The sequence below is a fragment of the Humulus lupulus genome, chromosome 9 (genome assembly GCF_963169125.1).
Source record: "Humulus lupulus chromosome 9, drHumLupu1.1, whole genome shotgun sequence".
Classification (NCBI taxonomy): domain Eukaryota; kingdom Viridiplantae; phylum Streptophyta; class Magnoliopsida; order Rosales; family Cannabaceae; genus Humulus; species Humulus lupulus.
This window is the reverse complement of record NC_084801.1, coordinates 35,072,538-35,100,061: the sequence shown is the minus strand read 5'-3', so window position 1 is coordinate 35,100,061 and position 27,524 is coordinate 35,072,538. Positions and strand designations below refer to the sequence as shown.

Genomic DNA, 27,524 nt, shown 5'->3' with positions numbered 1-27,524 from the left:
TTTGTAATATCTTTTTTGGGGTCCAATAAATTATTTTGAATGTTAAGTTTATTTTGGGAAACTATAACATTTCAAAATCATCCAGAAAGAAAATTTTGGTTGTACCTATTATTGGAAGAATTTAATAGCTTGTCGAGTAATTTTGGATATCGAGTAATAGTATTTGACATGATATTCATGATACAAAACCCTATTTGAACATGTCATATTTATCCATATATATTTATTTTGATATGACAATTTTTCATATTGCATTTTGTACATACTTATATAAATATGTCGTCACATATATCACAATAACGATATTCGAGTCATATATACATAAATTTATATTTATGTTTTACTTAAATATTTAATTTAATTTTTTCACGACATAAATATGTAATATTTATTTATTATTATAATTGTTATTTTATCTGTTAATTGGAAAATACCAAACTTTTAATTAAAAATATTGGCGACATAAATACATAATTTTATATAATTGTTGCATTTAAATACAAAAATTTTAATATTTGTAACATAAATAATAAATATTTTTTCTTAAAATTATATATTTTTTATTATTTATGCTACAAAAATTAAAATTTAAGTATTTAAGTGCAATAGTTATATAAACTTATATACTTATGCTACTAATATCTCTAATTACAAAGTTTTGTATTTTTCTATTTATGAAAAAAAATCACGATTGCAACAAAAAATACATATTAAATATTTATATCATAAAAAAAATTAAGTATTTAAGTGCATGCATGAACTAGCATTTATGAAATTACATTATCATTTTGTGTTTGAATCAGTCTATAACATGTGGGTCTACATTATAAATAATATACAATGTTTCTTATCCACTTTTCAAAGTTTTTGTTTTTCTAAAAATTTGCCATTTTTATTGATATGGTAAAGAATTTGATATATCTTCATATGTGTATTTGAATAGTTCTGGTTTCTTATTTGTGAGTAATTTCCGGATGACTATATAGGAAAAGAAATCTCACTCAAATCTTATATTGGAATCTACATTTAATAAAATTGATTTTTTGCGCAAATATATGTAATTATTAATATGTATGAAAAAAAATATGTATATGTAGAGAAAAAATACTAACAGTTCTATATTTACTTTTTTCATGTTTTATTGTTTAATTTCAATAATGATTTTTGGGAATATTACATTATGGATTGCATTTATATTAAGAAATACTATATTAATACAATGAATTCATATTACAATATTAATACTATATTATATTATTTTTTAATTTATATTATAGAGATTCCTTTTTAAAAAATAGACTAAATTATGATGATGGGGTATATTTATAGTAACTAAATTGATTGGGGTATATTAAAAGATTATGTTATTAATTAGCGTGTTTCCAATTCACACCCAAAAACTCTTCAGTTATCTATTTGGATTGTATCCAAAAATATTGTGCATTTTAATCAATGAAACATATTGTAGTAAACATAAACTGTGGTCATGTTGGGCATACTGTTTCGAAAAAATAAACACAAATGTTTAGTTTCAGTAAAATATACTTAACAGTTTTGTGGTGTTTGTTAAGTTATTGAAACAAAAGTGTTTATCAGAGTAGCTTATTACAAGGTTTAATTTATGCATCAAATATAACCAATTAATTTATTATTTAGTTTAATTATGCATCAAACTAATTGGAGATGCATCAAACATAACCAATTAGTTTATTATTATCTAGTACTGTAATTTTTTATGCATAAATTTCAGTTGTGTTCGGCACTGTAAATTATTACACACATATAGTTGTTGCACGCTTGACTAATTTTTTTATGCACGTGGAAAACAACGGTGCTGTTTGGTAACCATTAAAAAAACAGTTTTTTATTTATTTAATTAAAAATTTGATAATTAAACATAAAATAGCGTTTGGTAACTCTATTTTTATTTTTTATTTTTTAAAATTTTAAACAAAATTTATTAAATTTTGAAAATAGAAAATTTTCACTTTCAAAATTTTTTTAAACAGTTTTCATTTTTTCCTTCTCTTCTTCAAATTAACACATCACATTGTTAAACAAAAAATAAAAATAAAAGTTATCAAACACGTTTATTATTTTTTGTTTTTAAAAACAAAAAACAAAAATAGTTACCAAACATATTTTTATTTTTTAAAAATAAAAAAATAAAAAAATAATAATATTTCTATTTTTGTGTTTAAAAAATTTAAAAACAAAATTTTTACCAAATGGACATGTTTGAACCTTATATTTTTACACTGTAAATTATTCAGAATTTTTAAAAGATTTACAAGATGCTCAAATAACTACCACGTACACGGTCAAAAAAAAATTGCGCCGAAAATTGTTCGCGGACTGAAAACACCAAAGGAGTGCATCGATGCGTCTCTTTTTGTGAGGTGCACATAGAATCACCCTATATGTATTTATCTATATATATATATATATATAAATTTATGGAAGACTTCTCAATGGTTACTACCCATAGATGGATACTAACAATTATGATAATGTGACAACATACTGATTTGGTATAGCAAATTACTAACAGGTAAATATTTTTTTCTACATTAATTTCGAATTTAGTTATTTTTTTATCATAATTAATTTTGTCTCTAACAAATGAGAGACACTAGCTATGGTAAAAATAGTTTTTTATTTAATTAATTAAAAATTTGACAATTAAACATAAAATGTGTTTGGTAACTCTATTTTTATTTATTAGTTTTTTAAATTTTAATTAAAATTTTGAAAATAGAATTTTTTCACTTTCAAATTTTTTTTAAACAGTTTTCAATTTTCCTTTTTTTTCTTCTCTTATTCAAATCAACACATCATATTGTTAAATAAAAAATAAAAATAAAAGTTATCAAACGCGTTTATTATTTTTTGTTTTTAAAAACAAAAAACAAAAATAGTTACCAAACATATTTTTATTTTTTAAAAATAAAATAATATTTCCATTTTTGTGTTTAAAAAATTCAAAAACAATATTTTTACCAAACGGCCCCTATATTTTGAAATTGACATGCATTTGAAAAATAAAAAGTTTACAATGTTATATTTTCATAATAAATACACGTTTTTCATTAGGTGACTCTTCCAAAAATTTGAAAAAATCAAAATTTATATTTAGAAATATTAATTAACAACTATAAATATGGATCATTGATCTTAATCCAATGATTAATATTAAAATAATCACTCATGGGTAGTAACTATTAAGAGTACACTCATATATATATATTATAGAATATTAATTCATTCTATTATATATTGAAGAAAATTATAGACAATATTTTACCTTAATTTTTTTAATACATTTATGTCATACATTATATTAAACATATTTAATTTATTTTTATGATATTGTTTATTTATTTAAAATTTATATGATAATTAAAGAAAATAATAATAAATAAGTATGTTTATAATTTTAAAACTAAACAAATGTGCCTTGCATGTTATTTTTCCATAATATATATATATATATTTATAGGAATATATAGTTGGAGATCCATTCACTACATATAATTTGTAATTTGTTTTGTTGTTTTTTAATACATTAGTATAGCAATATATAAAATATATATATACTGATTTAATTCCTATTACCTTTTAGTTAACATTTATAGACACATTTCCTTTATTCTGTGTTAGTTTGTAAGTTTGATACTATTTTTTAACTAATAATAGATGAATTAAGCTTCTTAGGGCTTATTGTAATTATTCTAATTTTTAGTATTATATCAAGGTATGAATGATATATAAATATGTTGATAATTTAAAAGAGACGTAATTAATATTGACTTTAAGTGCATATAAAATTAATGTGTGAAAAAGCCAAAACCTACTTTAATGGTGAGGCTCTGAAAGCAATGGAAGTATAAAAACTTCAGGTTTATCTGTGCCTTTGAGTGAATATATATATATAGACATATTTTTACACATTTGTTTTTGCAAATTAACTACGTTGCAGTGGCTCTCTCATCTCATGTTACCTTGAATGGTCATATTCTAATATTTTTTCATTTTTCTTTTCTACCTATCTTATCTTCTTAAAATTAAATAAACAAAACTTTCAAAACATAAAATTTAACATAAGAGTATGATGAGGAGAATAAAGATAATATATATAAAAAACCCGAGTGCCTTAAAAAAAAAATTATTGATTATTTGGAATTGTAGGTGACTAGAACAGTGGGTACTGTTTATGGGTGTAAAACTCAGAGATTATTTTTCTCCATTAAAATACAAGAATTCGAAGCTTTTATGTATATTAGAAACTTGTTGTGTATTGAGGATAATAATATGTCCGAAACGTTTCGCCGAGAAATGCGGCTACTTGCCGCCTCTTTACTTTCCCATCACTTGTGTTTTTAAAAATGACTTTCTTAAATTTTTTTAATCTCTAAACTCTTCCCTAAAGAAACACAAACCAATTATAATAATACACTATTATTATTATATTTACTAATAATTAATAAAAGAAAGAAGTATACTCACATCATAAATATAAATAAATAAATAAAAAATTGGCCTCAGTTTGGTGATAAATCACCCAGCTCAAGGCCAATTAGTTTATTAAAAAATAAATAAATATATCTAATCAAATCTCTCTCTCTCTATCTTCTTGTTGCGTATAGAGAAGAAGATAGCTGTTTTGTGTGAAAAGTCAGCGTTTCTTTCTCTCTCTCTCTTGTTTTCTCTTCTCTCTCTAAACATCATTCCTTTTCCTTGTAATCTCTAATAATCTCTTTGTTCTTTTGACAAGAAACAATAGCACAAAAACATCATCTTCAAACAGAACCCCTCCTTAACCTTTTTCATTTCTTCTCATAATTAACCCCAAAAATCTCCAAAACCCAAAACAGAAATATATAGCATCATACATCCAACTCACCTTCTTCTTCTTCTTCTTCTCCTTCTTCTCAAATCTCCACAAACCAAAGAAAATTTGCATGCCCTTTTCACGTCAACCACAAAAACTCTCCATAGCTAGGGTTCTTCACATATTCGTTCTCTCCGTCTTTCTCTTCCTTTAAATACATACATGTATACCATAATGAAAATTCTATTCTTATCCTTATTATCCATGTCCAGTACTAATTTCAGTATTGGGTGTAAAAATCCTTAAAAACCATGTGCAGCTTCTTGTTCGAGCAAAGAAAAAATATTCAGAATATTACTATGGACGAGCACACCATCAGTAGCAATAGTAGCAGTAATAATATTAATACTATCATCAACAATTTTCAAGGCGATTTAACCGACATAGTTCGACTCAGACCTGGCGGAGTAGCAGGACTAGTTCCAGCTTCTTCTTCTTCTTCAAATTCTCACCATCATCATCCTCATCTTGATGTCGTTTCTGGTTACGAAGAAGACCTACTACTACACAACATGTCAAACGACAACACTAACAACAGCAGCGGCGGAGGAGGCGGCGGCGGCGGAGCCTGGCAGTTATTCTCCTCAGCCGATCCCCTCATGATGAATTACTTCGGCGATCCATTTTCCAACTTGCGCCCGGATCCACTTCTCCACCACCACATGACCGCCGCTGCACCTGGGCTTTTCGGGAGCCCGAATTCTTCGTCGCCCACAAGGGCAAGCGATTTGGTCAACGGTGGCGGAGGAGGAGTTGGGTTTTGCAGCGGCGTGAACGGACTTGTTGGGCCGAGCCATGAAGATATGAACATGATGAGCAGTACTAATAGTAGTGGTGGTGGTATTAGTGGCAGGCCTAGTTGCAATATCTTCTCTCGAATGCTTCAGATCAATCCAACTAGTGCAAACAGTTGTAGTAGTACTCCTACTACTGCTATTGCTTCGAAGTTGCCTTGCAATAGTAATACAACTACTAATACGACGTCGTCTTCTCAAGGTGGAGATTCGCCTTCTCCGTCGCCTCCGCCGCCGTCTATGGCTGTGGCTTCGCCGAGGGGAATTAATGTGAACAGCTCACAGCAAGGTGGTTGCTTGGTTGACAACAATAGTAGCGGTGGCCATCAGATCTCATCTCCACGGAATCCGGGAATCAAGAGAAGGTTAGTTAGCTCTAGCTACAGAAAGAGAAAAAATAAAATAAAATTAATAATGTATATTTTATTTATTATTATTATTTTGGACAAGTTGATTTGGAGGAAGACAAGCAGTCTTGATTGAGTTACTTTTTATCTATTTTTTTCTTCCTCCCTTTCTTTTAATTTTACTGCTGAAACTTTAATTTTATGTTCTGATTCTTATTCATAAATTAACAAAATATGAGATTGGGTTTGGGTTGAAACTTGGGATTTTTTTTTTTTTGTGTGTAAATTATGGGGTTTTCGAGTATGTTGTTTGAGGATATGAACATATATTATTGTTATTATTCAGGTTAGATTTTTCAGTACGGTCAAGCATTAATGCTATGTTACTACCAAAAGTTATGATTTCTTTGATGGGTTTTAATCAATAGGCCGATCAAAAGCTATAAAAGGGGGTGTAACGTGTAGTTGTGTAACAATTATATTCACAGACTTAGCTTTCATGGATATATATATATATATATTGTTTATCCTCAAGTACTTTTTTTCAACCCAAACCCACCTGAAAAGGCCAAACTGTGTATAAATTATATATCGAGTGATTAGGATCTGTTGGCCATTTTTCTTTTTTGCTTTCTTAAAGTATAAACAGTATAAAATAGTAGTCGTAGTAGTAGTAGTAGTACTGCTCCTACTACTGGAACTGATCTCAAAGCAATCTTAAAACCAAACTATTTCGAGGAAGTAGATATTTATATATATTTACTCAAATATATTTTGGTAGTTACATTAATGTGGAAGAAACTAAATAATACAAAATTAATATATATGACTGCATATTGATTATTATTTGTATTTGCAGAAAGAGTCAAGCAAAGAAGGTCGTGTGTATTCCAGCACCAGCAGCTGCAAACAGCAGAGCCACTGGAGAAGTAGTTCCCTCTGATCTTTGGGCATGGAGAAAGTACGGTCAAAAACCCATTAAAGGTTCTCCTTATCCAAGGTATAACGATAATTTAATATCATTTATGTTATCATTCATCATTCTCGGTAACAGAAAATTATTCCTAAGATATAAAAGAAACTAAAAACTTTTTAAGGCTGCCATTTGCTTATCATTTTTCTGACAACAACAATTCTGCAATACACTTTTACTACTACTACTACTACTACTACAACTAATGATAATACTATTTATTATTATTGTTATTTCTTAAATTGATTGATCTTAAATTCATAATTCTTGCCATTTTCATCAATTCAAACCTACTTGTAGATAGCTAGAGAAATATATATAATAATAATATATAGTCGTACTTTCATAGTAGTTAGTGACATGAAGTCAAAACTCGAATTAAATTACTACCTAACAAAACATTACATTATGTGTATGCATTGCTATAGTTATTTACATATGATCACTTCTCTCTCTATATATAATATATTTGTATGTATATGCATACAGGGGCTACTATAGATGCAGCAGCTCAAAGGGGTGTTCGGCAAGGAAACAAGTAGAGAGGAGTCGAACTGATCCAAACATGTTGGTGATAACCTACACATCTGAGCACAACCATCCATGGCCAACCCAGAGAAATGCTCTAGCAGGGTCAACGCGTTCTCAGCCATCGAAGAACACCCCAAATTCTATTAAGAACACTCCATTAATGAGCTCTCAGCTCCAGAAGAGTAACGTTTCAAGCCCAAAGGAAGATTCTGCTCACCAACTAAATAACAATAAGGAGATGGGGATGATGACTCATAGCCAAAACGACAACAGCAATGCAGTCGTTGGAGGTGGTGGAAGTACTAGTTCGACGACAAGTGCTTCTGTGAAAGAAGAGAATGTTGATCATGAGGTACATGATTATGACCACGAGATTGATGAGAAGCTTGATCAACTGGATGATAGTTCGTGTCACGACCACCAGTTTAATAGCGACGAAGTTGTAGGGCTATTTCCTTACAGGCCAACCATGCCGGGACCAAACCCTACCGCGGCGTCGGCTGATCAGGATTTCTTTGCTGATTTAGGAGAGATTGAAGCTGACCCTTTAAACCTTTTGTTTAGTCAAGGCTTTAACTCCGTGGATCATGATCATCAACACAAGGGGATGTTAATAAGCAAGGGTTTGGACCCTTTCAACCTCTTTGACTGGTCAGGAGGAGGTGGTGGTGGAGACAATAACAATAACAACACCAACAAATAAAAGAAGAAGAAGAAAAAAAACAAAAGAGTAGAGATCATAACATACTACTTATAATATATACAACTACTAGTACTACTCTTGTCTCTTGAGCTAGTTTGTGGAGGTGTTATTTTTTTTTTTCTCTCTCTTATAATATATAGCAAGGTCATATGGATTGAGTTTTTTCTTTTGGAATATCTTAGGAAGAGATTTTTCAATTTTTTTCCTACCCTTTTCTTAATTGTTTTTCTTTTCTTTGTTGTTATTGGTCAGAAGAGTCAGAAGAAGAGAATTGAGTAAAAAAAAAGAGGGGAAGATAAAATGAAAGAGAGAAAGAAAAGAAAAGAAAAGAAAAGATAGAAAGACAGTGGTGATTGATTGCAGAAAGAGAGAGGGCAATGGGAGTCCCTACATTCCTTTTGGAATATTGGTGGATGGGACAGAAAGCTGAGGAACAGAAGGTTGCAACAGTAAAAAGAAGTACATCCATCAGAGACATGACTAGAAAGCTCAGTGTGAGATTGATCGATATATATGATTTTTTATATATATATATATAAATTGTATGAAGAGATGGGACTTCCCTTTCAAGCTTTTCTGAAGAAGTGGGAAAAATTATTCGAGTTCAGGAAGGACCCAATAATCTTTTCTTTGGTTTGTTTTGGTTGGTGTTTCTAATTCAGCACTCTCCAAAATAAAAAAAATAATATATGTATGAAAGATGACAAAAGAATATAGGAAAAGATTACTAAAAAAAAGCTTGACTTTTCTAATCAGTCATGTCTAGGGATGTGTAGTATAGAGATAGAGATGATCATATAATACAGGCTTTGGGTTCCTCAGCTTTCTGTTATTTTTTTTAAAAAAATTCATAATTATAATAATATCCATACGACTCCAAGCACTGCTGACTGCTTACTGTGTAAATATTTTTTTAAATTAATTATGGGTTATTGTTTATGAGAAGCTCTCCTATTTTAATTTAATTGATTAATTATATTGTACTTACTTGTCTATTTATATATATATATATATATATAATACAATGCTCCGGCCAATCAAGGTTGGCATTTTAATCATTTTGCACGAAGGATGTGGTTTGTGCATCCATAGATTTGTTCAAAGAAAAAAAAAATACACACTATTCATAAACGTTTTGTCATTTTATGCATTTCTAAATTAGATAAGCTATAGATGAATATCATAAGAAAGTATTAACAACTTTTCCCTTTGAATAATAATTTTTCATAATTTGTCCAATTTCTTTCAGGATTATAATATTATTAGTTGGCCTTTTATCGTTTTCCGCTTATTGATTTGTATTATATAATTGCATGCTCTCTCATATAAGTAACCTTGAAGTGGTCCTCTAATAAAAGACCTCATTAACCGTAGTCTTTGGAATCATCTGATTTTGTCATTTTTTTCTTTTCTTTATGTCCTCTTTTTATTATTGGTTGATCTAATTGATATATTTTTCCATACTCGTCCTCCACTATGTGCTTAATTACTATGATTTGGTCATTAAATTTTTAATTTTAGTAATATATTTTAATTTCTTAATGATGAAATCATTTTTGTTAGAGAGAAAAATGTATTCTTATTTGAAAATTTTGATAGCACAAAAAACTTAATTGCTAGGAAATTAAAATTTTGTGGATAATAATGAAATTAGAAACGCAATATATGTGGTTATCATTCATATGCGACGATATGGGGTTAACTAAACATATATGCAACTTGTTCTGATGCGCTCTTAATTACTCATCATTAATTAATATATATATAATTGAATAATGATAATTATGTTAGCGTACATTGATTCTTGGGATCCCTTGATTCTTTAATCCACTTTTAATTTTTATTTCCCAGCTTGTATACTTTTACTATTACGAGACCTCAACATTACATACTTAAATCCTTTACTTTCTTCTATATGAGATCTCACTATCTATTTGGCCAATACAAACTTTTGCCATACAGATTTATACACGTAAGAACAGGTGTCATACTATGAATGGCTCTGGCATATTATATGTATACATATAAAATTATTATATGTATACAGTGTATTGTACAAATATAACGTAATATGCGCCTTAAGATTAGACACACCCAAAGTATATATATGCCTTCTGACTACGCACTAAAAAGTTGATGTCTTTCAATACCCAAAGGAATCTACAACATCATCAATTAATCTACTGTATGTATGTATATATATATGAATTAATACAAAAAAATATTTTAGTTTATCGAGTACTGGTCAATATATTTCAGCAATAGAATTAACCAATTCCAATTTGGAATTACAAAAAAGTATCTTCTCATTATTTTAATTAGATGAATATTCCAATTTATATTATCCATCGTTATATATCTCTTATATATTGATTTTAATGATTTTTTATTTTTTCAATTAACTTTAACGGAATATTTTTATATTTAACATAATATTTTTATATATAATAATAGATTGTAAATATTGTTAGAATAATATTGTAGAAAATAATGAAATATACATGTTAATATATTTAGTTGAAGAACACAAATACAAAAATACAATATAAAGAATAAACAAAAGCTGAGGCATACGAAACACGCTTTCCTTAAAGTAGATTTGTCCCCTCTACCTGAACGGTGCTAGAGGATTCGTGAGTAACCACTTCCCAGGATACAACAGCAATCAACACTACAAGAAAAAAAGTTTTTAGAGGCGAAAAAATTAGAGGCGGACTTGGTCTGCCGGTAATGTATGGGTTATTAGCGGTAGACCCGAATGTGGAAATTAATTAAAAATATTAATTTTTTTATTAGTAGTGGACTTACCAATTATTACTGGCAGGTAGTCCGCCGCTAATACAATGCACGGGAAACGAAAAAGTGCGCAGTTTCAAATTTATTAGCGCTAGGTATTTTTTCTAATTACTCGCGGACTATTCGCTGCTAATAATATTAGCGACGGGTCCCACCGCTAATAGTTTATTACCGGCGAGATAATATTAATAGCGGCAGGTCCCCGCCAGTAATATCGTTACATATTGAAAATTTGGGACATCGTTTCATTCGTCCCTCTCATTTCTCCTCTCTCTCTCTCAGACTCAAAGTTTCTCCTCTCCCTCTCTATCCGAGCACCACCACCCCTCTGTCCGAGCACCACCACCTCTCTGTCTGAGCACCACCACCGCCCCCACGCTGGAGTGTATTAATTTTGTATGTATTAATTTTTTTAATTTTAATTGTTTGTATGTAGTTTTTTATAATTATAATTGTTTGTATTTATTTTCAGAACCTCCCACGCCGCGACGGAGTTTCGAACCCCACACCAGATTTTCAGACCACCATCAATGTATGTATATTATATATATATATATGAAGTGCAAGTGTACTATTTATTATGAGAGCTTTGATGTTTTCAGTTTAGGAAAATGAAATTGAAAGAAAAAATTAGATTATTAATGTATGTTTTTATTGTATCAATCATATTATGGTTTATGTTGATTTGAGTTGTGATATTATTTTAATAAATATTTTTTTGTTCTAGTTATTCTAGGTTTGTTGTTTGGAGATTTTAAATTTTGGGATATTACAAATTTAAGTTGTTATGTTGTCAAATTTTAAAAAAAAATTATATATCTTATACTAAATGTTCTGGGATTTTCTGAGTGCGAGGTTTTAAAATTTTTGAAATGATCATATTAAACTGTTATGTTGTCAAATTTTTTGTGAAATTTTATTAACTAAAGTAGTTTTAATTTATTTTTTTGTTATATGCTATGTCAACATAATAAGAATTGTAATGAATATTATTTATGTTTACCCTAAAAACGGCTGCTGATGACGTGGCAGGGATTTCTCACACGTGGTTGACACGTGGCAGAGGTGTTGTTCGACTATCGACCAGAAGCACATCGCTTCGTCAGGGATTATCTCTTACGTACGAACAGGCTAGTCGTATAGTTTGTTTTATTTCTAAAATTGTAATCTTATAATTAATGCATTGAATGTTTCCTCATTATCACCTTGATACGCGGTTATTAAGGAAAGATATGGCCCGTTAGCCCATGTAACCCTCCTTGAGCCTATAAATATACATGAAATAGCTTAAGGAAGGGACTTTTGATCGCTGAATCTTTTTGCTAAGATAGAGAGAGAGCTATAGTGCAATTATTCACCGTTTTATTGTATTTCTTCCAAGGTTTGTGAAACTCAAGAACCCTAGTTCTTTGATCACTGCTTTGAGATTCAATCTTAATAATAGCACTAAGTGGACGTAGATCATTACCATCCTTTGGGGCTGAACCACTATAATTCCTTGGTGTTTTCTTCTTTTCCATTGGATTATCTTGCTTAATCTTCATTTTATCTTTTGTCGTATATTTGACTCCGTGTCGTTGGCCAAATCAAGGGTCAATTTTCTGGTGCTTTCACTGAGAGCTTGATGAAAAACCGTGAAAAAATCTAATGGCAAAAACATCCAAGAAGACTGGACAGGCTACTGGTGCTGCACCATCCCAACCTCCTCCCCCAAATGTGGCTGAGAATGAACCACATTTGGAGTTCGATGAGGAGGAGTTAGATTCTGAAACACTAAGGGCAACGCTAGGAGTGTTGCAAGATGAGTTGGCTAATCTGAGGGCCAATCAGGAGAATGCTGCAGAGACAATAGCGTTGCAGCAAAAAGAAATAGAACACCAGCGCCAGGAGCTGATTGAGCGGCAGGCGAAAATGGATCGTCAGCAGAGGGATGTCATGGCCACCCTTGAAGCAGCCATTCAACTGGCTAGGAGTCAGGTTGTGCCAGCCTCCCAGCCAGATCAGCCAACGAATGCACCACCTCAAAGAGGTCCCAATCCAAGCCCTCCGCTCCAGCCAGCAAGCCCTCAAAGGCCGTAGCAGCCGCCTGTGGCTCAAGATGATGTCCCACCTAGAGATCCTGAGCAGTAGCCTCCATCCCAGGCTGGTCGAGGCAATCCCCAGCGCCCGAGGCAGAATAGGGCAGGGCAACTGCTAAGTAGCCCTAGACGCCCCGGGGATGAAGAGTCAAATCTACTGAGCAGGGGGTAGCGTCCTTCTGCCAACAAGATGAACATCAAGTCAGGCTTTGCGGTCAGGGGCCCCCCACAGCATAACAATGCATGGGGACCCAACAACCAGCGCAGGCCTCCCTCTGACGCTCGGGAAATGCCAGCCCGATGAGGAAATAGCGTGAACAGCTGGTCACGCCATAGTCAGCCACAATTCAGAGATGACCATGACTATAATGAAGCTGATTCCGGCAGAAGAAATGCTGGTCGGAGAAACGAGGAGAGAGGTGGAGGCAGAATCCCCCCACCAAGGGATAATAGGCCAGCTAACCAGAATGCTGGGGGGCAACCCAGGCAGCAGAACATCTTTAGTCGGCTAGGAGCTAGCGAGCAGAGACATAGAGAAGATGATCTAAGGGACGTACTTAACGACCGTCGTGAGAGGCACGACGAGTACGCTCCCCCGGCACCAGTGGCCCCAACAGTCCCAAAAGGTGTTCAAGCTCAGATTGATGCCCTGAACCAGGCGATACAGCAACTGGTCAGGGGCACCCCCTTTGTATAGAGGATTTTTGTGGCCGAAACCCCCAGTAAGTTCAAGATGCCTACATTGCCGAACTTCGACGGGTACGGAGAGCCAATATTTCACGTTAATAAGTTTGAGATATAAATGGATATACAAAAAGTGTCGGAAGATCCAGATCCCTGGGACAGTGTCTGACACCGCCCAGGAGTGGTTCTTCAAGTTCCCTCCTGCTAGTATAGTATCTTGGGAAATGTTCGTAAAGGAATTTTACGGCCAGTTCTACACAGGTCGCGTACACCCCACAGAGGCCAACCAGCTGGTCAAGATACGCCAGAAAGAGGGAGAGCCCTTGAAAGAATATGTCCAACGCTTCATGCGAGCAGCAGCTGGAGCCAAGACAGTGGGCGATGAAGGTAAGATGATGGCTCTAACCGCTGGGATTAGGCGCCATTCCCCCTTTGGAGTAGCCTCAGAAAGAATGGGGTAAGAAGTACCCAAGAGATTTTGGATCGGGCTAATCGGTATATCAAGCTCGAAGACGCGATTTCCAACGAAGGGAAATCGCCAACAAAAGACAAGGGGCCCAAGGAAGAACCCGCCAAAGCCGCCAATGGGTCGGAAAGCCCAATGGCAACGCCAAAGGCAATGAGAATGGCAGTGGTAAGAACAGTGGAAAATGAGCGAACAATGAACCCTCAGCTTCTGAGAGTAAACGCCCCAAAGGCAGTCGATACGAGCCGAGATTCATCAACTACACGACTCTTGTCGAAAGCCAAGCTGAAGTCTACCAGGCGACCAGCTCAAGTGTGCCTTACAAACGACCCGCAGCTATAAGGAAAGATATCTCCAAGAGAGATACGACGAAGTTCTGTCGTTTTCATAACGACTACGGGCACGACACCAATGAATGTAACCAATTGAAAGAAGAGATTGGGTTCCTAATAAGGCAGGTACATTTGAGAAGATATGTGCGAGCCATAGGAGGATCTCAATGACAGGCTCAAGGTAGCAACGAGCAGGCGCCTGCACGCCAACGCTCACTACCTCTACAATCAGCTCCTATGGCAGGCACTTTACTCACCATCTGCGGAGGCCCACATCTTGCAAGAGACATTGGGAAGGCAAGGGAACGATACGCTTGAACCCTATGCCACGACCAGGACATCGAGATGATGAGTGTGGAGGATCGGACACCAAAAAAGGCTCAAACAGAGGAGGAATTGATAACCTTCTCTGAAGACGATGCCCAGCAAGTGCGATTCCCACACTCCGATCCGCTGGTCGTAGACGTACAAATTGCCAACATGATGGTGAAGAGGGCATGATATTCTCTCATTCATGGATGCATACTCCGAGTATAATCAGATTAGTATGCATCCCCTTGATGAGGATCACACTAGCTTTCGGACTGATACAGGGCCTTACTGTTACAAAGTAATGCCTTTCGGTTTGAAAAATGCTGGTGCGACTAGTCAACCACATGTTTAAAGAACTGATCGGCACAAACATGGAGGTCTACGTCGATGACATGCTGGTCAAGTCGAAGAAGGCAGAAGGGCATATAAAGTATTTGCAGGAGTGCTTCAACGTCTTAAACAAATATCAGATGAAGTTGAATCCCCTTAAATGCTCCTTCGGAGTAGGATCAGGGAAGTTCTTGGGATTTATAGTTAACTCGAAAGGAATTGAAGCCAATCCCAAGAAAATTAAAGCCCTAATCGATATGAAATCTCCAGCAAAGATTAAGGATGTTCAAAGTTTAACCGGAAGAAATGTTGCTCTCAGTAGATTCATTTCGAAGTCAACAGATAAGTGCGTTCCATTTTTTAATCTACTTAGAGGCAATAAAAAGTTTGAATGGACGGAGTAGTGCGAGTAGGCTTTTCAAGCATTGAAAACTCATATGGCGCAACCACCCATCCTGTCAAAGCCGGTCGATGAGGAAACTTTGTTCATCTACCTGGCGATCACAGAATATGCTGCTAGTGTCGTTTTAGTAAGGGAGGAAGAAGGCGTGCAGAAGGCTATTTACTATGTAAGAAAAAGGCTAATTGGAGCAGAACAGTGGTACTCGCCCATCGAGAAGTTAGTCTATTGCCTAATTTTGGCCTCCAGGAAGTTGCGGCCTTACTTTCAAACTCATCCAATCACAGTTTTGATCGACTAGCCTCTACGACAAGTCCTGCAAAAACCAGAGGCTGCGGGTAGATTGTTAAAATGGGACATCGAACTTGGGCAGTTCGAATTATCTTACTTGCCCCGAGCAGCGATAAAAGGGCAAACCCTGGCTGACTTCATTGCAGAGTTCACTGAACTTACAGATAGCTAGCAGACTGAAAAGCCTAATGAGCCTGAGTCTCAAAACCAAACTCCCTCATGGAAATTATTTACAGATGGTTCTTCTAATGAGTGCCACGCCGGAGCAGGAGTGATATTGATAACGCCGGAAGGACATCGATTTCACTACGCAATCAGGTTTGACTTCACTGCTTCTAACAACGAGGCCGAGTATGAAGCATTACTCACTGGGTTGCGGTTTGCCAGGGACATGAGTATAAAGGTGCTCAACATCTACAGTGATTCTCAGCTGGTGGTGAATCAAGTCATGGGAGAATACCAGGTGCGAGATTTAAAAACGGTTGCCTATTTAAATAAAACAAGAGATCTATTGGCTCAGTTCGACAAATACACCCTCCAGCAAGTACCTCGCGACCAAAATTCCAATGCTGATGCTTTGGCCAAGTTAGCAAGCGCAAAGGATGTTGATACTCTGAATATAGTACCAGTTGAGCAGCTGTCTATGCCAAGCATCCGAGCAGAAGAGACCACTATGGTGATCCAGATGGCGGATGCATGGATGGCACCATACATAGAGTATTTGACGCAAGGCATGTTACCAACAGACAGAAACAATGCTAGGACCCTTCAGTGACAAGCTGCTAGGTATATCCTGATCGATGGAATCTTGTACCGAAGGGGATACTCAATGCCACTCCTCAGATGTGTTTCAAAAGAGAAGGCCAAAGAATTGATGAAAGAGGTACACGAAGGTTATTATGGAGACCATGCTGGGGGGCAAAGCTTGTCAAAAAAGATCCTGAGGCAAGGATACTTCTGGCCCACGATGAATGAAGACTCAATGGAATTTGTGCGGAGGTGCGACAAGTGCCAGAGGTTCTCCAAAATCCCACAAGCAGCCCCTAATGAGCTTAAACAGATGCAAAGTCTGTGACCGTTTGCAAATTGGGGCATAGATCTAATCAGATCTTTGCCCACAGGGAAGGGCGACATCAAGTATGTTGTGGTTGCCGTCAACTACTTCACTAAATGGGCCGAAGTCGAGCCGCTCGCAACCAACCAAGAAGGTGCTGGATTTCGTGATAAAAAACATCGTTTGTCGCTATGGATTGCCAAGGAAAATCGTCTCGGATAACGGCACCCAGTTTGATAGTGATTTATTCACGGACTTTTGCGAACGACATGGAATTATCAAGATATTTTCTTCAGTTGCTCATCCCCAAGAAAATGGACAAGTCGAGGCAGTCAACAAAACGCTAAAGGATACACTGAAGAAAAGACTGGAAGAAGCTAAGGGGGAGTGGCTAGAACAATTGCCTGAAGTCCTTTGGTCGTAAAGAACTTCCCGTCGAACAGCAACAGGCCATACTCCATTCTCTTTAGCTTATGGGTATGAGGCTATGTTGCATGTTGAGTTAGATCCGCCTTTGCATCAAAGAATAACGTACGATCAAGGCTCAAACAACCAACTACTGATGGAATCCTTAGACTTGGTCGATGAGAAGCGTGAGCAAGCCCAACTCCGAGTAGCTGCGTACCAGCAAAAAGTCGCCCAGTATTTCAATTCTAAAGTGCAAGAAAGGAAATTAAATGTCGGAGATCTAGTACTTCGAAGAGTTTTCCTAAACACCCGCGACCAAGCTGCTGGAGTACTTGGACCTAATTGGGAAGGGCCTTGCCAGATTGAAGAAGTCCTCCATCCAGGCACCTACAAACTTGCTCGCCTAAATGGAGATCTCATTCCTCACTATTGGAATGGAGAACACCTGCGCAAGTACTAGCAATGAACAATCCTTCTTAAAGGATTGGCTTGTATTAATTTTACTTTTTACAAGTTATGAAAAAGGGTTGGTCATTTTATGTGACTAATCGCTTATAAGTGTAAGATCTTTTTTATCACTTGTACAGACACGTTTTGTCCATTTATTACGAGAAATATAAGGGACTGTATGCAGCCAGTCATTCTTGCCAATTATTGTGTTTTATACAAGTATTTGCTCATTACATGTGTTCTTTTGTTGTATTACAATTTTAATTATTTTGCTCCGAGCAATATTGTTCGAATAGGTTTTGATCAAGGCAAGTGACCAAGGACCTAAAGCTCCTTGATCACTTGGGGGGGCACATAATGTATCTAGTAAGCAAAGCATATCGAAAGGTATGTAAACACATGAGCAAAATAAGTGAAAGCGTGCTAGGGAACTTAGAGTATTTTTCAGAATTTTATATTTTGTTAAATCAAACCACAGTACTATGCTCAGTTCGGTCATGCGAACAGATGTTATAATAAGATGCAAATATATTATAATATCAAAATGTATCCTTTTACACCGCGAGCAGTCCTGCTCGGGTGTAATTGTTCAATTAAAAGTAAAAGTTGCATGTGCAGCAATAAATATTTAACTAGAAAACAAGCGTCTTTACATCACGACTCGTAGGTCGTGTACTTAAAAGATTAGAAGAAAAAAAAGCAGCAGACTACGAGGTTGGAGGATCTTGAGGGGTGCCCTGATCGACGATAGTTGTAGCTTCATTGTCCGCCCCGTCCACGCCAGTGGTCAAGGAGATTTCGGGTGAGGCAGGTACCCTTGCTCTCTCTTCTTCCGCCAATCGAGCAACACAGCGGGCTATCTCAGCATGCCTTGCGCACTCGGGAAGGTAGCTGAAATCAGCCTCTTGGTTGTGTTTCCAGAAGTCATAAAAACACTTAATCGTGGCGTTCTTGTACTGTTCCAAGTTGCTGGCGTTAGCTTTTTCATGCTTCTCGATCTGGCCCTCCAAGGTTGTAGTCTCTTGTCTACTCGCAATCAACTCTTGCTTGAGATTTTTAGCCTCGTGATAGTTGACGCGGTTAGACTCCTTGAATTTGTCTCTTTGCTCGATGGCCTTATCTAGAGCAGTCTGCTTCTCCCTTAGCTCCTCAGCCAGTTTGTTCTTCTCCCCAAGCACTGCCTCAAGATGTTCAACGTATTTCGCTTCGGTAGCTTTGAGTTCTTCAACGTGCCATTGCTCCAAAGTCCTGGACTGCTCGATGGCGGCACCCGAGCAGAGCCGCCCGGTAGTAAGGGTCAGCATTGCCTGCGATCAGAGCGAAATTTAGACTGACTGTAAAGTATAAAGGGCTGTCTCCACAGAAAAAAATAATAATAACTTACACTGGCGAACTCATTCAATGCGCGGGTTAAGACCTGGTCGACGTCCATCGTCTCCGTCAAAGCCATCGCCTCTCGGCAACGTTCGTGCTTCAAAATTTTGGCCACCCTATCTTTGACCGATCTTAAGGCACGGCTTGATATGTCGACCCCTGTGGAGGCATGACAAGCCTGCTGAGTTTGGTCGGTTGGGGCTGGTGGAGAGGGTGTCGACCCGACAGGATCAGGGGGAGTTTGTTGCTCGAGAGGAGAAGGAGGTGGTGTCACATTTGCTGAGGGTCCGTCTGCCGGAGGGCCTGCAGTACGGGTTTTCTTGGCCTGAGGCACTTTACTGCTTTCCTCGGGATACCTCTTGCTCGTTTTCTTCTTGCTCGAGGGAGCTTCAGGAGCCTCGAGGGCACTGTATATGTCGAACACATTCTCAGAGTCCATGTCTGCAAGAAAAACAAATACACGAACAATGAGATAGTATAAACGATTGAGTATGTTATGTAAGTGAAAAGTAAAAAGTAAAATTGTAAATTTTAGGTATTACTTATAGTGACTGCGACACGGTAGAAGAAGTAATCATATTACCTTTTTCAAAGCTTGGGGAAGTGTAATGGCCGTCAGACAAGTTATTGGGAAACTGAAAAGACTTTATTAGACATGATTGATCACCTTTTTTCGAGAAAGCATGGGCAGCTCTGACAGATTTCGTGGGGTATTCGAAGGGTCAGTTTCCTAAGTTTACTTATTGCTGGTTGCAATAAATAAACTTGGGGGGCAAATGTTTACCCTAAAAATGGCTGCTGATGACATGGTAAGGATTTCTCACATGTGGTTGACACGTGGCAGAGGTGCTATTCGACTATCGACTAGAAGCACATCGCTTCGTCAGGGATTATCTCTTAGGTACGACCAGGCTGGTCGTATAGTTTTTTTTTATTTCTAAAATTGTAATCTTATAATTAATGCATTGAATGTTTCCTCATTATGACCTTGATACGCGGTTATTAAGGAAAGATATGGCCTGTTGGCCCATGTAACCTTCCTTGAGCCTATAAATATACATGAAATAGTTCAAGGAAGGGACTTTTGATCGCTGAATATTTTTGCTAAGATAGAGAGAGAGAGAGAGCCATAGTGCAATTATTCACCGTTTTATTGTATTTCTTCCAAGGTTTATGAAACTCAATAACCCTAGTTCTTTGATTACTGCTTTGAGATTCAATCTTAATAATAGCACTAAGTGGACGTAGGTCATTACCATCCTTTGGGGCCGAACCACTATAATTCTTTGGTGTTTTCTTCTTTTCCATTGGATTATCTTGCTTAATCGTCGTTTTATCTTTTGTCGTATATTTGATTCCGTGTCGTTGGCCAAATCAAGGGTCAACATTTTAATTTAGTTAATTAGTATTATTATAATTAATTGAAAATTATTAAAAAAATTAATTAGTATTTAATTAGAAATTAATTTATTTTTCTGTTTTGGTATGCTTGTGATTGATGGTTGTCGACTACAACCATCAATTACAGGGATATTGGTACATAAAAGATAAGTTTAAAATAATAATAATAAAATAATGAATGAAAAATATTAATAAAATTTATCCAATTATTTTAAAAAATAAATTAGTGTAAAAGGTAAATAATAATTCATTTGTAAAATTATTATTAAATAAATAATAAAAGTTTGATATAACATTATCTAATTAAATAATTTAATTTAATAAAAGTTTAAAAATTTAGTAATTAAAAATAAATTATTTTAAGAAAAATTATTAATTTATTTATTAAATATTATTATATAATATTAACTAATATTAAATTATTTGAATATAGAAATTCATAATTTTATTTAATAAAAGTTTTATAAATTAATAATGATTAATTAAATAAATAATAAATTATTTTAAGAAATTTTTTAATTTTTTTATTAAATATTATTATCTAATATTAACTAGTATTAAATTATTTGAATATAGACATTGATAATCTTATTTAATAAAAGTTTTTTAAATTAATAATAATTAATTAAAAAAACTATATTTCTTATAATAATTTATTTTTTAATTTTTCAATTATTTTAAATTAATTTAATTAATTAAATAATAAAGGTTTGATATAACATTATCTAATTAAATAATTTAATTTAATTTTTTTATTAAATAGCTATATATCTTAAATAATTTAATTTAATTTAATAAAAGTTTGAAAATTAGTAATAAATAATAAATTTTTTTAACAAAAGTTATTAATTTATTTATTAAATATTATTATCTAATATTAAATAGTATTAAATTATTTGAATATAGAAATTGATAATTTTATTTAATAAAAGTTTTAAAAATGAATAATGATTAATTTAATAAGAATTGTAATGAATATTATTTAATTTAGTTAATTAATATTATTATAATTAATTTAAACTTATTAAAAAAATTAATTAGTATCTAACACTTTTTATGAACAGGAAAAAATGACGGAAGAGCTTGAGAGGGCACAACTTCAAAGCTAGTCTCAAGGACCAACAAAGGGATCTGAAATTGGATCTGCTGCTGATTCCTCGCCGATCGATCAGTACGAGATTATGAGTAAAGTACTTTGGGAGAGGTCTGACTTTCAAAGAGGAGTGGGTTACAGCAAAGGGAAAGGGAAAAAATCAGCTTCCAGCTCCACAAGTCAAAGTCAATCACAAGCCCAACCTGTTCATAAGCCTCAAGAAGACATGGCTACTATGGTGGAGATGATGAAGCCAATGCGTGAAGAGATCTGGATGTTGAGATCTCAACAAGGTCCATATAGTAATCCTCAGCATACGAGTTTAGAAACTGAGTCGCAGTTTAACAGCCTTCTGCAATGGTATTTACCATCACAACCTTGTGGTATATCTTCTCAGAGTCCACCTCCTTGGTCGATGCCACAACAACAACAACAACATTTTCATCCACCTCAACAGAATTCTCCTAACATGTATGGAGGTACATCACAAAAATTTCAGTACATGTATGGACGCTCCTCCTAGTCCCCTCCTTTTATTACCCCGACGTCCCTGCAGGATCTCAGACGTCACATCCTAGGCATCGTGACTTTGGGGATTCATCGCAGCAGTATCAACCACAGCAGAGATATGATCAATTTGTGAGCTCGTCGCAGCAGCAAAGGTATGGTCAGTTTGAGGCTTTATTGCATCAGTCTCCCTCGGTGCGATCACATACTCGAGAATTGGGATCATCTTCCCAGCAGCAGTCTCCACAAGCTTATTTCCCTTCACCACCAACACCACAGTTTGCTTCACCACCATTGTCGCGCCCTAACATTGGTGATCAAGATATTGACCTGAATGTTAATGAATATTTTACTCTTGATTGGCCCGATCCAAACAATAATAATTAGTTTACATTTTTTTAATTAAATTAAGACAATTGATATTTTATTATGTTTATTTTATAATTAGTTTATATGCAATTAAATTAAGACAATTGATATTTTATTATGTTTATTTTATAATTAGTTTATATATAATTAAATTAAGACAATTGATATTTTTATTATGTTAATTTTATGATTAATAATGTTACACCCAGATTTCGAGATAAGGAGTTATGACCTTGAAATCTGGCCTCGACAGGTGTGAGCTCGAAATATTCATGGTAGTCATATGATCCTTCAGTCAGACCACTTTGCTGTAAACATTGACCTCGAAAGCTCGAGGATGTGTAGCCTCGAATATGTTATGTGCTCGCAATAGTCATTGCAATACTTTTCCATGATTGCTTCAGGCGAGATAGATCGAGCTCGGGAAGCACAAGCTCGGATGTAGTAGCTTCATCGACATCTACTTGTCGCGAGCATAGTACCAAGTTGGGTGGCGAGCTCGCCATTAACTTAGTCTCGACAGACTCAATGCCAATTGCTGATCTCGAAGATTTGATGAATCATCTGGGATAACCCATTACGTGTGAACATGTTTATTGTTGTACAATCCCAATATTTAATGGATATCATTTAATCTATTATCCGTCCCCGATCCTCATGGGGTGTTTCCGTGTATATAGGAGATAATGCATTTAATATCATTATTTCAATTGATTTACATAATATCTTCTCAAAATATATGGGTATGAATTCTGCAACCTTCTCTATAAATAGAGAAGGAATCACCACTTGTAAAGGACTGATTTCTGGTTTCTGGAGAGAAAACTCTAGGTAATTCATCTCTGAAGAATTTCCAGAAAACTCCCAAGTCTTAACTCTGGGTAATTCATCTATCGACGCCTAGTATAAGCGAGCCTGAACAGGAAGATGTCTACATGATTAACTCCGAGCCAACCTGGATGACCCCAATAGTTGAGTACCTTGAAACCAACATTATCCCAGCAGAACGGAACAAGGCTCGAAAACTAATGTATCAGATTCCTAGATACACTATTGTGGAAGGAAGGCTATATCGAAGAGGATACTCTATGCCACTACTCTGATGTGTGACTCCACCCGAGGCTAAGAAGATTCTAGAAGAGATACATGAAGGACTCTATGGGGACCACATTGGGGGGCATAGCCTATCTAAGAAAATTTTACGCAAAGGATACTTCTGGCCCACTATCAAAGTAGACTCATTTGATTACTACAAGAGATGAGATAAGTGTCAACGGCTCGCCACAATCCCTGAGCTCCACCTTCTGAGCTAACTATGATGATGTCCCCATGGCCATTTGCGGTCTGGGGAATTGACCTCATAGGCTCGTTGCCAACTAGCAAAGGCAGAGTTAAGTACGCAGTAGTCGCGGTAGATTACTTTACGAAGTGGACCAAGGCCAAACCTCTGGCAACAATTACCTCAAAGAAATTCTTGGACTTTGTGGTAAAAAATATAATCTGCCGATATGGAATGCCAAGGAAGATAGTATCGAATAATGGTACTCAGTTCTATAGTAAATTGTTTACCAAGTTTTGTGAGAAAAATGGGATAATAAAGAGCTTCTCCTCTGTGGCCCATCCCCAAGCGAATGGCCAAGTCGAGGCTGTGAATAAAAACCCTAAAGAGTTCTATGAAGAAGAAATTGAAAGAAGCTAAGGGAAAATGGCCCGAAGAGTTGCCCCAAGTCTTATAGGCATATCGGACCACAGCTCGTACTTCAACAGGACATACCCCTTTTTCTCTGGCATATGGATGCAAGGCTATGCTACCAATCGAGGTCGAAATACCCACCATTCTTACCCTCGCTTATGATCAAGCCTCGAACCAATCTCAGCTCGAAGTAAATCTGGACCTGATTGAAGAAAGACGGGACGAGGCTCAACTAAAAAATGCAGCATATCAGCAACGAGCTACCCGGTATTTCAATAAAAAGGTTTGAGACAGAAAATTCGATTTGGATGACTTGGTGCTAAGGCGTGTGTTCTTAGCTATGCGGGACCCGGCTGCTGGCATGCTCGGACCTAATTGGGAAGAACCTTATCAGATCGAATCGGTTATTCGACCTGGCGTCTAAAAATTGGCAAGATTGAATGGGGATTTGGTACCACGAGCATGGAATGGTGAACATCTACGACCTTACTATCAATAGTGTAGGAATGATGTCACCTGTAACCGTGCTTGTTTATCTTTACTATGCTTTTGTTAATAAATTGTTCAATTCCGAATAAACTTCATTTTCGTTTCAATATGTTATATTTTTTGCAAACTCTCTTAATTTAATAACCTATGGTCACCCTCATAGGATATTAAAGGGGCATTAGTGGTATATATACCGCAAGCTTGAAAAAATAAAAAAAATAGCATGCACGAAAAGAATAAAAGTGTTTGGACATAACCAAACACGCGAGCTAAGATAATTTGGACTTAACCAAATTATTAAAAAATAAAAGTGTTTGGACATAACCAAATACGCAAGTTAAGATAGTTTTGACATAATTTGGAAGTGACCAAATTATTAAAAAATAGAAGTGGTTGGATATAACCAAATGCGCAAGGCAAGGTAATTTGGATAAAACCAAATGCGCGATTTAGACATAACTAGATAAAAAATATTTGTGTATGGATTACGAACCAAAAACACGACCTCAATAGGTTTGGAACAAACCAGCTAAAACTAATCGACAGAAAGTTGGAATATAAATAAACCTACTTCAAGCTAAGTCGAGATCGAGGCTGGAATATCTTGCAAAAAGATAGTTTCGTCCTCATAACTTTGGGGAGCTACCCGAGGACGAGGAAAAGTAACTAGAGAAGCAGGATATAACTAAACTACCTACATTACACGCCATATAAGTACTTTCGAGTGCATGGTAAAAGTAAGGTCCGGCCTTTAAAAGTAACGAGATCGAACACAGATACATCAAGTAAACTATGCATGAATGCATTGAAGCTCGAGCTTAAATCCACCACGTGTTTGTATGAATAAACAGACATAAGGACACTTTTAATATAAATTTCTTGAAATATTTCGACTTAAGAAATGTAAAGCAAAAATATTAAAGTAAAGAAAAATACGGTATTATAAATATCATAAGAAAGTAGCTCTTTTACAAGCTATAAATTGTCTTAGCCTCAAGGGCATAGAAAACAAAAGACAAACACTATTACAAAAGTCTTAAAGGGGCGCAGCCCGAAATCGAGGTTTAGGAGGAAGAGGCATCCCCCTTAGCCTTCTCGGCATCCTCCTTAGCCTTTTATGCATCCTCCTGAGCAGCCTCCTATGCTTCAAGCCGAGCTTGCCATTTGGCCACAAGCTCTTCCTCAAAAGAGCCTAGGAAGCTGGTATCGAGATCAGCATTGCTGGCCCAGATCCTGTACATGGCCAGGTCAACTGCTCGGTCCTTCCTCTCCTTGAACTCTTCAAGGAGACGGGTTTTTTCCTCCTCCATTATCTCGAAGGTGGCCTTTTTCTCCTCCTCAAGCTTGGCATTGATCTTCTCAAGCTCCTCAAGCTTGGCATTCAGCTTCTCGAGCTCTGCTATCCTGGACTTCATCTGCTCAGCCTCAGCCTCCAGTTTTTATTTTTTGGCCTTAAACTCATCTGCGAGCTTGAGCTAGAGATCATTCGCCTCTTGAGCATATGACATGCTCGAGTGGATCTCGTCGTTTAGCTTATAATTTAGCTAAGCAAACACAGTAAGGGACTGACACACAAACAAATCAAGTTAGAACATACACCAAACACAACAACAACGATAATAAGGTGAGAGAAGTTACCGCAGTAGTGAGCTCGACACTCTTGTCATAAAGGGTGGTACAGTCCCGAGCATTATTCAAGAACTGGCACTGGGGAGGCTCGAAGCTGCTAATGCTCTGGCCTACCCGAGACAGGACGTCTAAGCCTAGTGTAGCCCCATGGGTCCTGGCTGTTGGGGTTTTATGCCCTAATTAAAACCCAAATTCTTTGTAATCTCATTTTATTATCAATAAAAGAATAGAAATCATTTTTTGACTTGGTCAATCACTTTGCTCACATGTTTTATTTTCATGATTATTTATTTAATATAAACTTCTATTAAATCCCGAGCATATAACTAATCTTATATATAGTGACGTAATCACAGTGGAATATAAATATGATTATATGTTCAAAAATAAGTTAGTCCTAAGATTAGTCAGTGCACCGGATTTACACTGACTTGCCAATCTACGATATGATCTACTTACACATTACAGTGTTATGTTCTTTCCAGAACATTAGCAAAGTAGATAAGATCGGATGTATTTGTTACATCGGACAGGACCGATATTGACAGTTGATAAGATAAGTAAACATACCGTTATTATCTATTCTAGTCATATCATATAGTTGACCATATGTCAATTCAATCTCAATTTTGAGTGGTTAGTATTCTAATTGATTGTATTATTTGAGTTCTTTGACTTGTTCGTTACGAGCTTACCCTACGGACTAGCCCATACTTACATCTTGGGAACTCGATAGCATAATTGAGTGGGAGTGTTAATCATAGATATGAACATCTATAGCTTCTGATGAAGAAGTGAAACGATGGTTTCCTTTTAGTTTGGTTCAAGGTGTTAAATGATAGAGATCTCATTTCAGTAATTAAATTAGTTTACTGAAATATCATTTACAAGGAACTAAGTGTTTTAAGGATAAAATACAATGAGGGGTAAAACGGTATTTTAGTCCTGTCTCATTGTAGACCGTCTATAGAGGATTGAGTGACAATTATGGTTGTAACAATGGATAATTAATAGCGTATCTATATTTGTTATAGAGCGTTCTATGAATTCAAGAGTGCAATTCCAAGTCTATAGTGGAGTCACGAGGAATTAATAAGTTAGTAAATTTATTTGTTAGATTTATGAAAAC

At 35.5% G+C, this 27,524-nt stretch overlaps 1 protein-coding gene across 2 annotated transcripts; it reads left to right on the top strand.

Annotated features, from left to right (window-relative positions):
• The first annotated feature begins 4,657 nt into the window (after nucleotides 1-4,657).
• On the top strand, nucleotides 4,658-9,178 carry LOC133800879 (probable WRKY transcription factor 14). 2 transcript variants are annotated; one of them, XR_009876647.1, is made up of 4 exons: nucleotides 4,658-6,050; nucleotides 6,892-7,032; nucleotides 7,495-8,342; nucleotides 8,492-9,178. XR_009876647.1 is itself a non-coding variant. In XM_062238968.1 (3 exons), exons 1-3 carry the CDS (start codon nucleotides 5,143-5,145, stop codon nucleotides 8,237-8,239), a joined length of 1,794 nt encoding a protein of 597 aa, XP_062094952.1. In that variant the 5' UTR covers nucleotides 4,658-5,142; the 3' UTR covers nucleotides 8,240-9,178. The 2 variants fall into 2 exon arrangements, 1 of the variants encoding a protein (XP_062094952.1); XM_062238968.1 differs by having other exon boundaries at nucleotides 7,495-9,178.
• Nucleotides 9,179-27,524: the final 18,346 nt, after the last annotated feature.

What these genes read in the sequence shown, in the direction of transcription:
- LOC133800879 (XM_062238968.1), top strand. Translation starts at nt 5,143, where the DNA reads ATGTGCAGCTTCTTGTTCGAGCAAAGAAAAAATATTCAGAATATTACT. An exon ending in AATCCGGGAATCAAGAGAAG is followed by an intron (nt 6,051 to 6,891) that starts GTTAGTTAGCTC and finishes TTGTATTTGCAG; the next exon opens with AAAGAGTCAAGCAAAGAAGG. An exon ending in AAAGGTTCTCCTTATCCAAG is followed by an intron (nt 7,033 to 7,494) that starts GTATAACGATAA and finishes ATATGCATACAG; the next exon opens with GGGCTACTATAGATGCAGCA.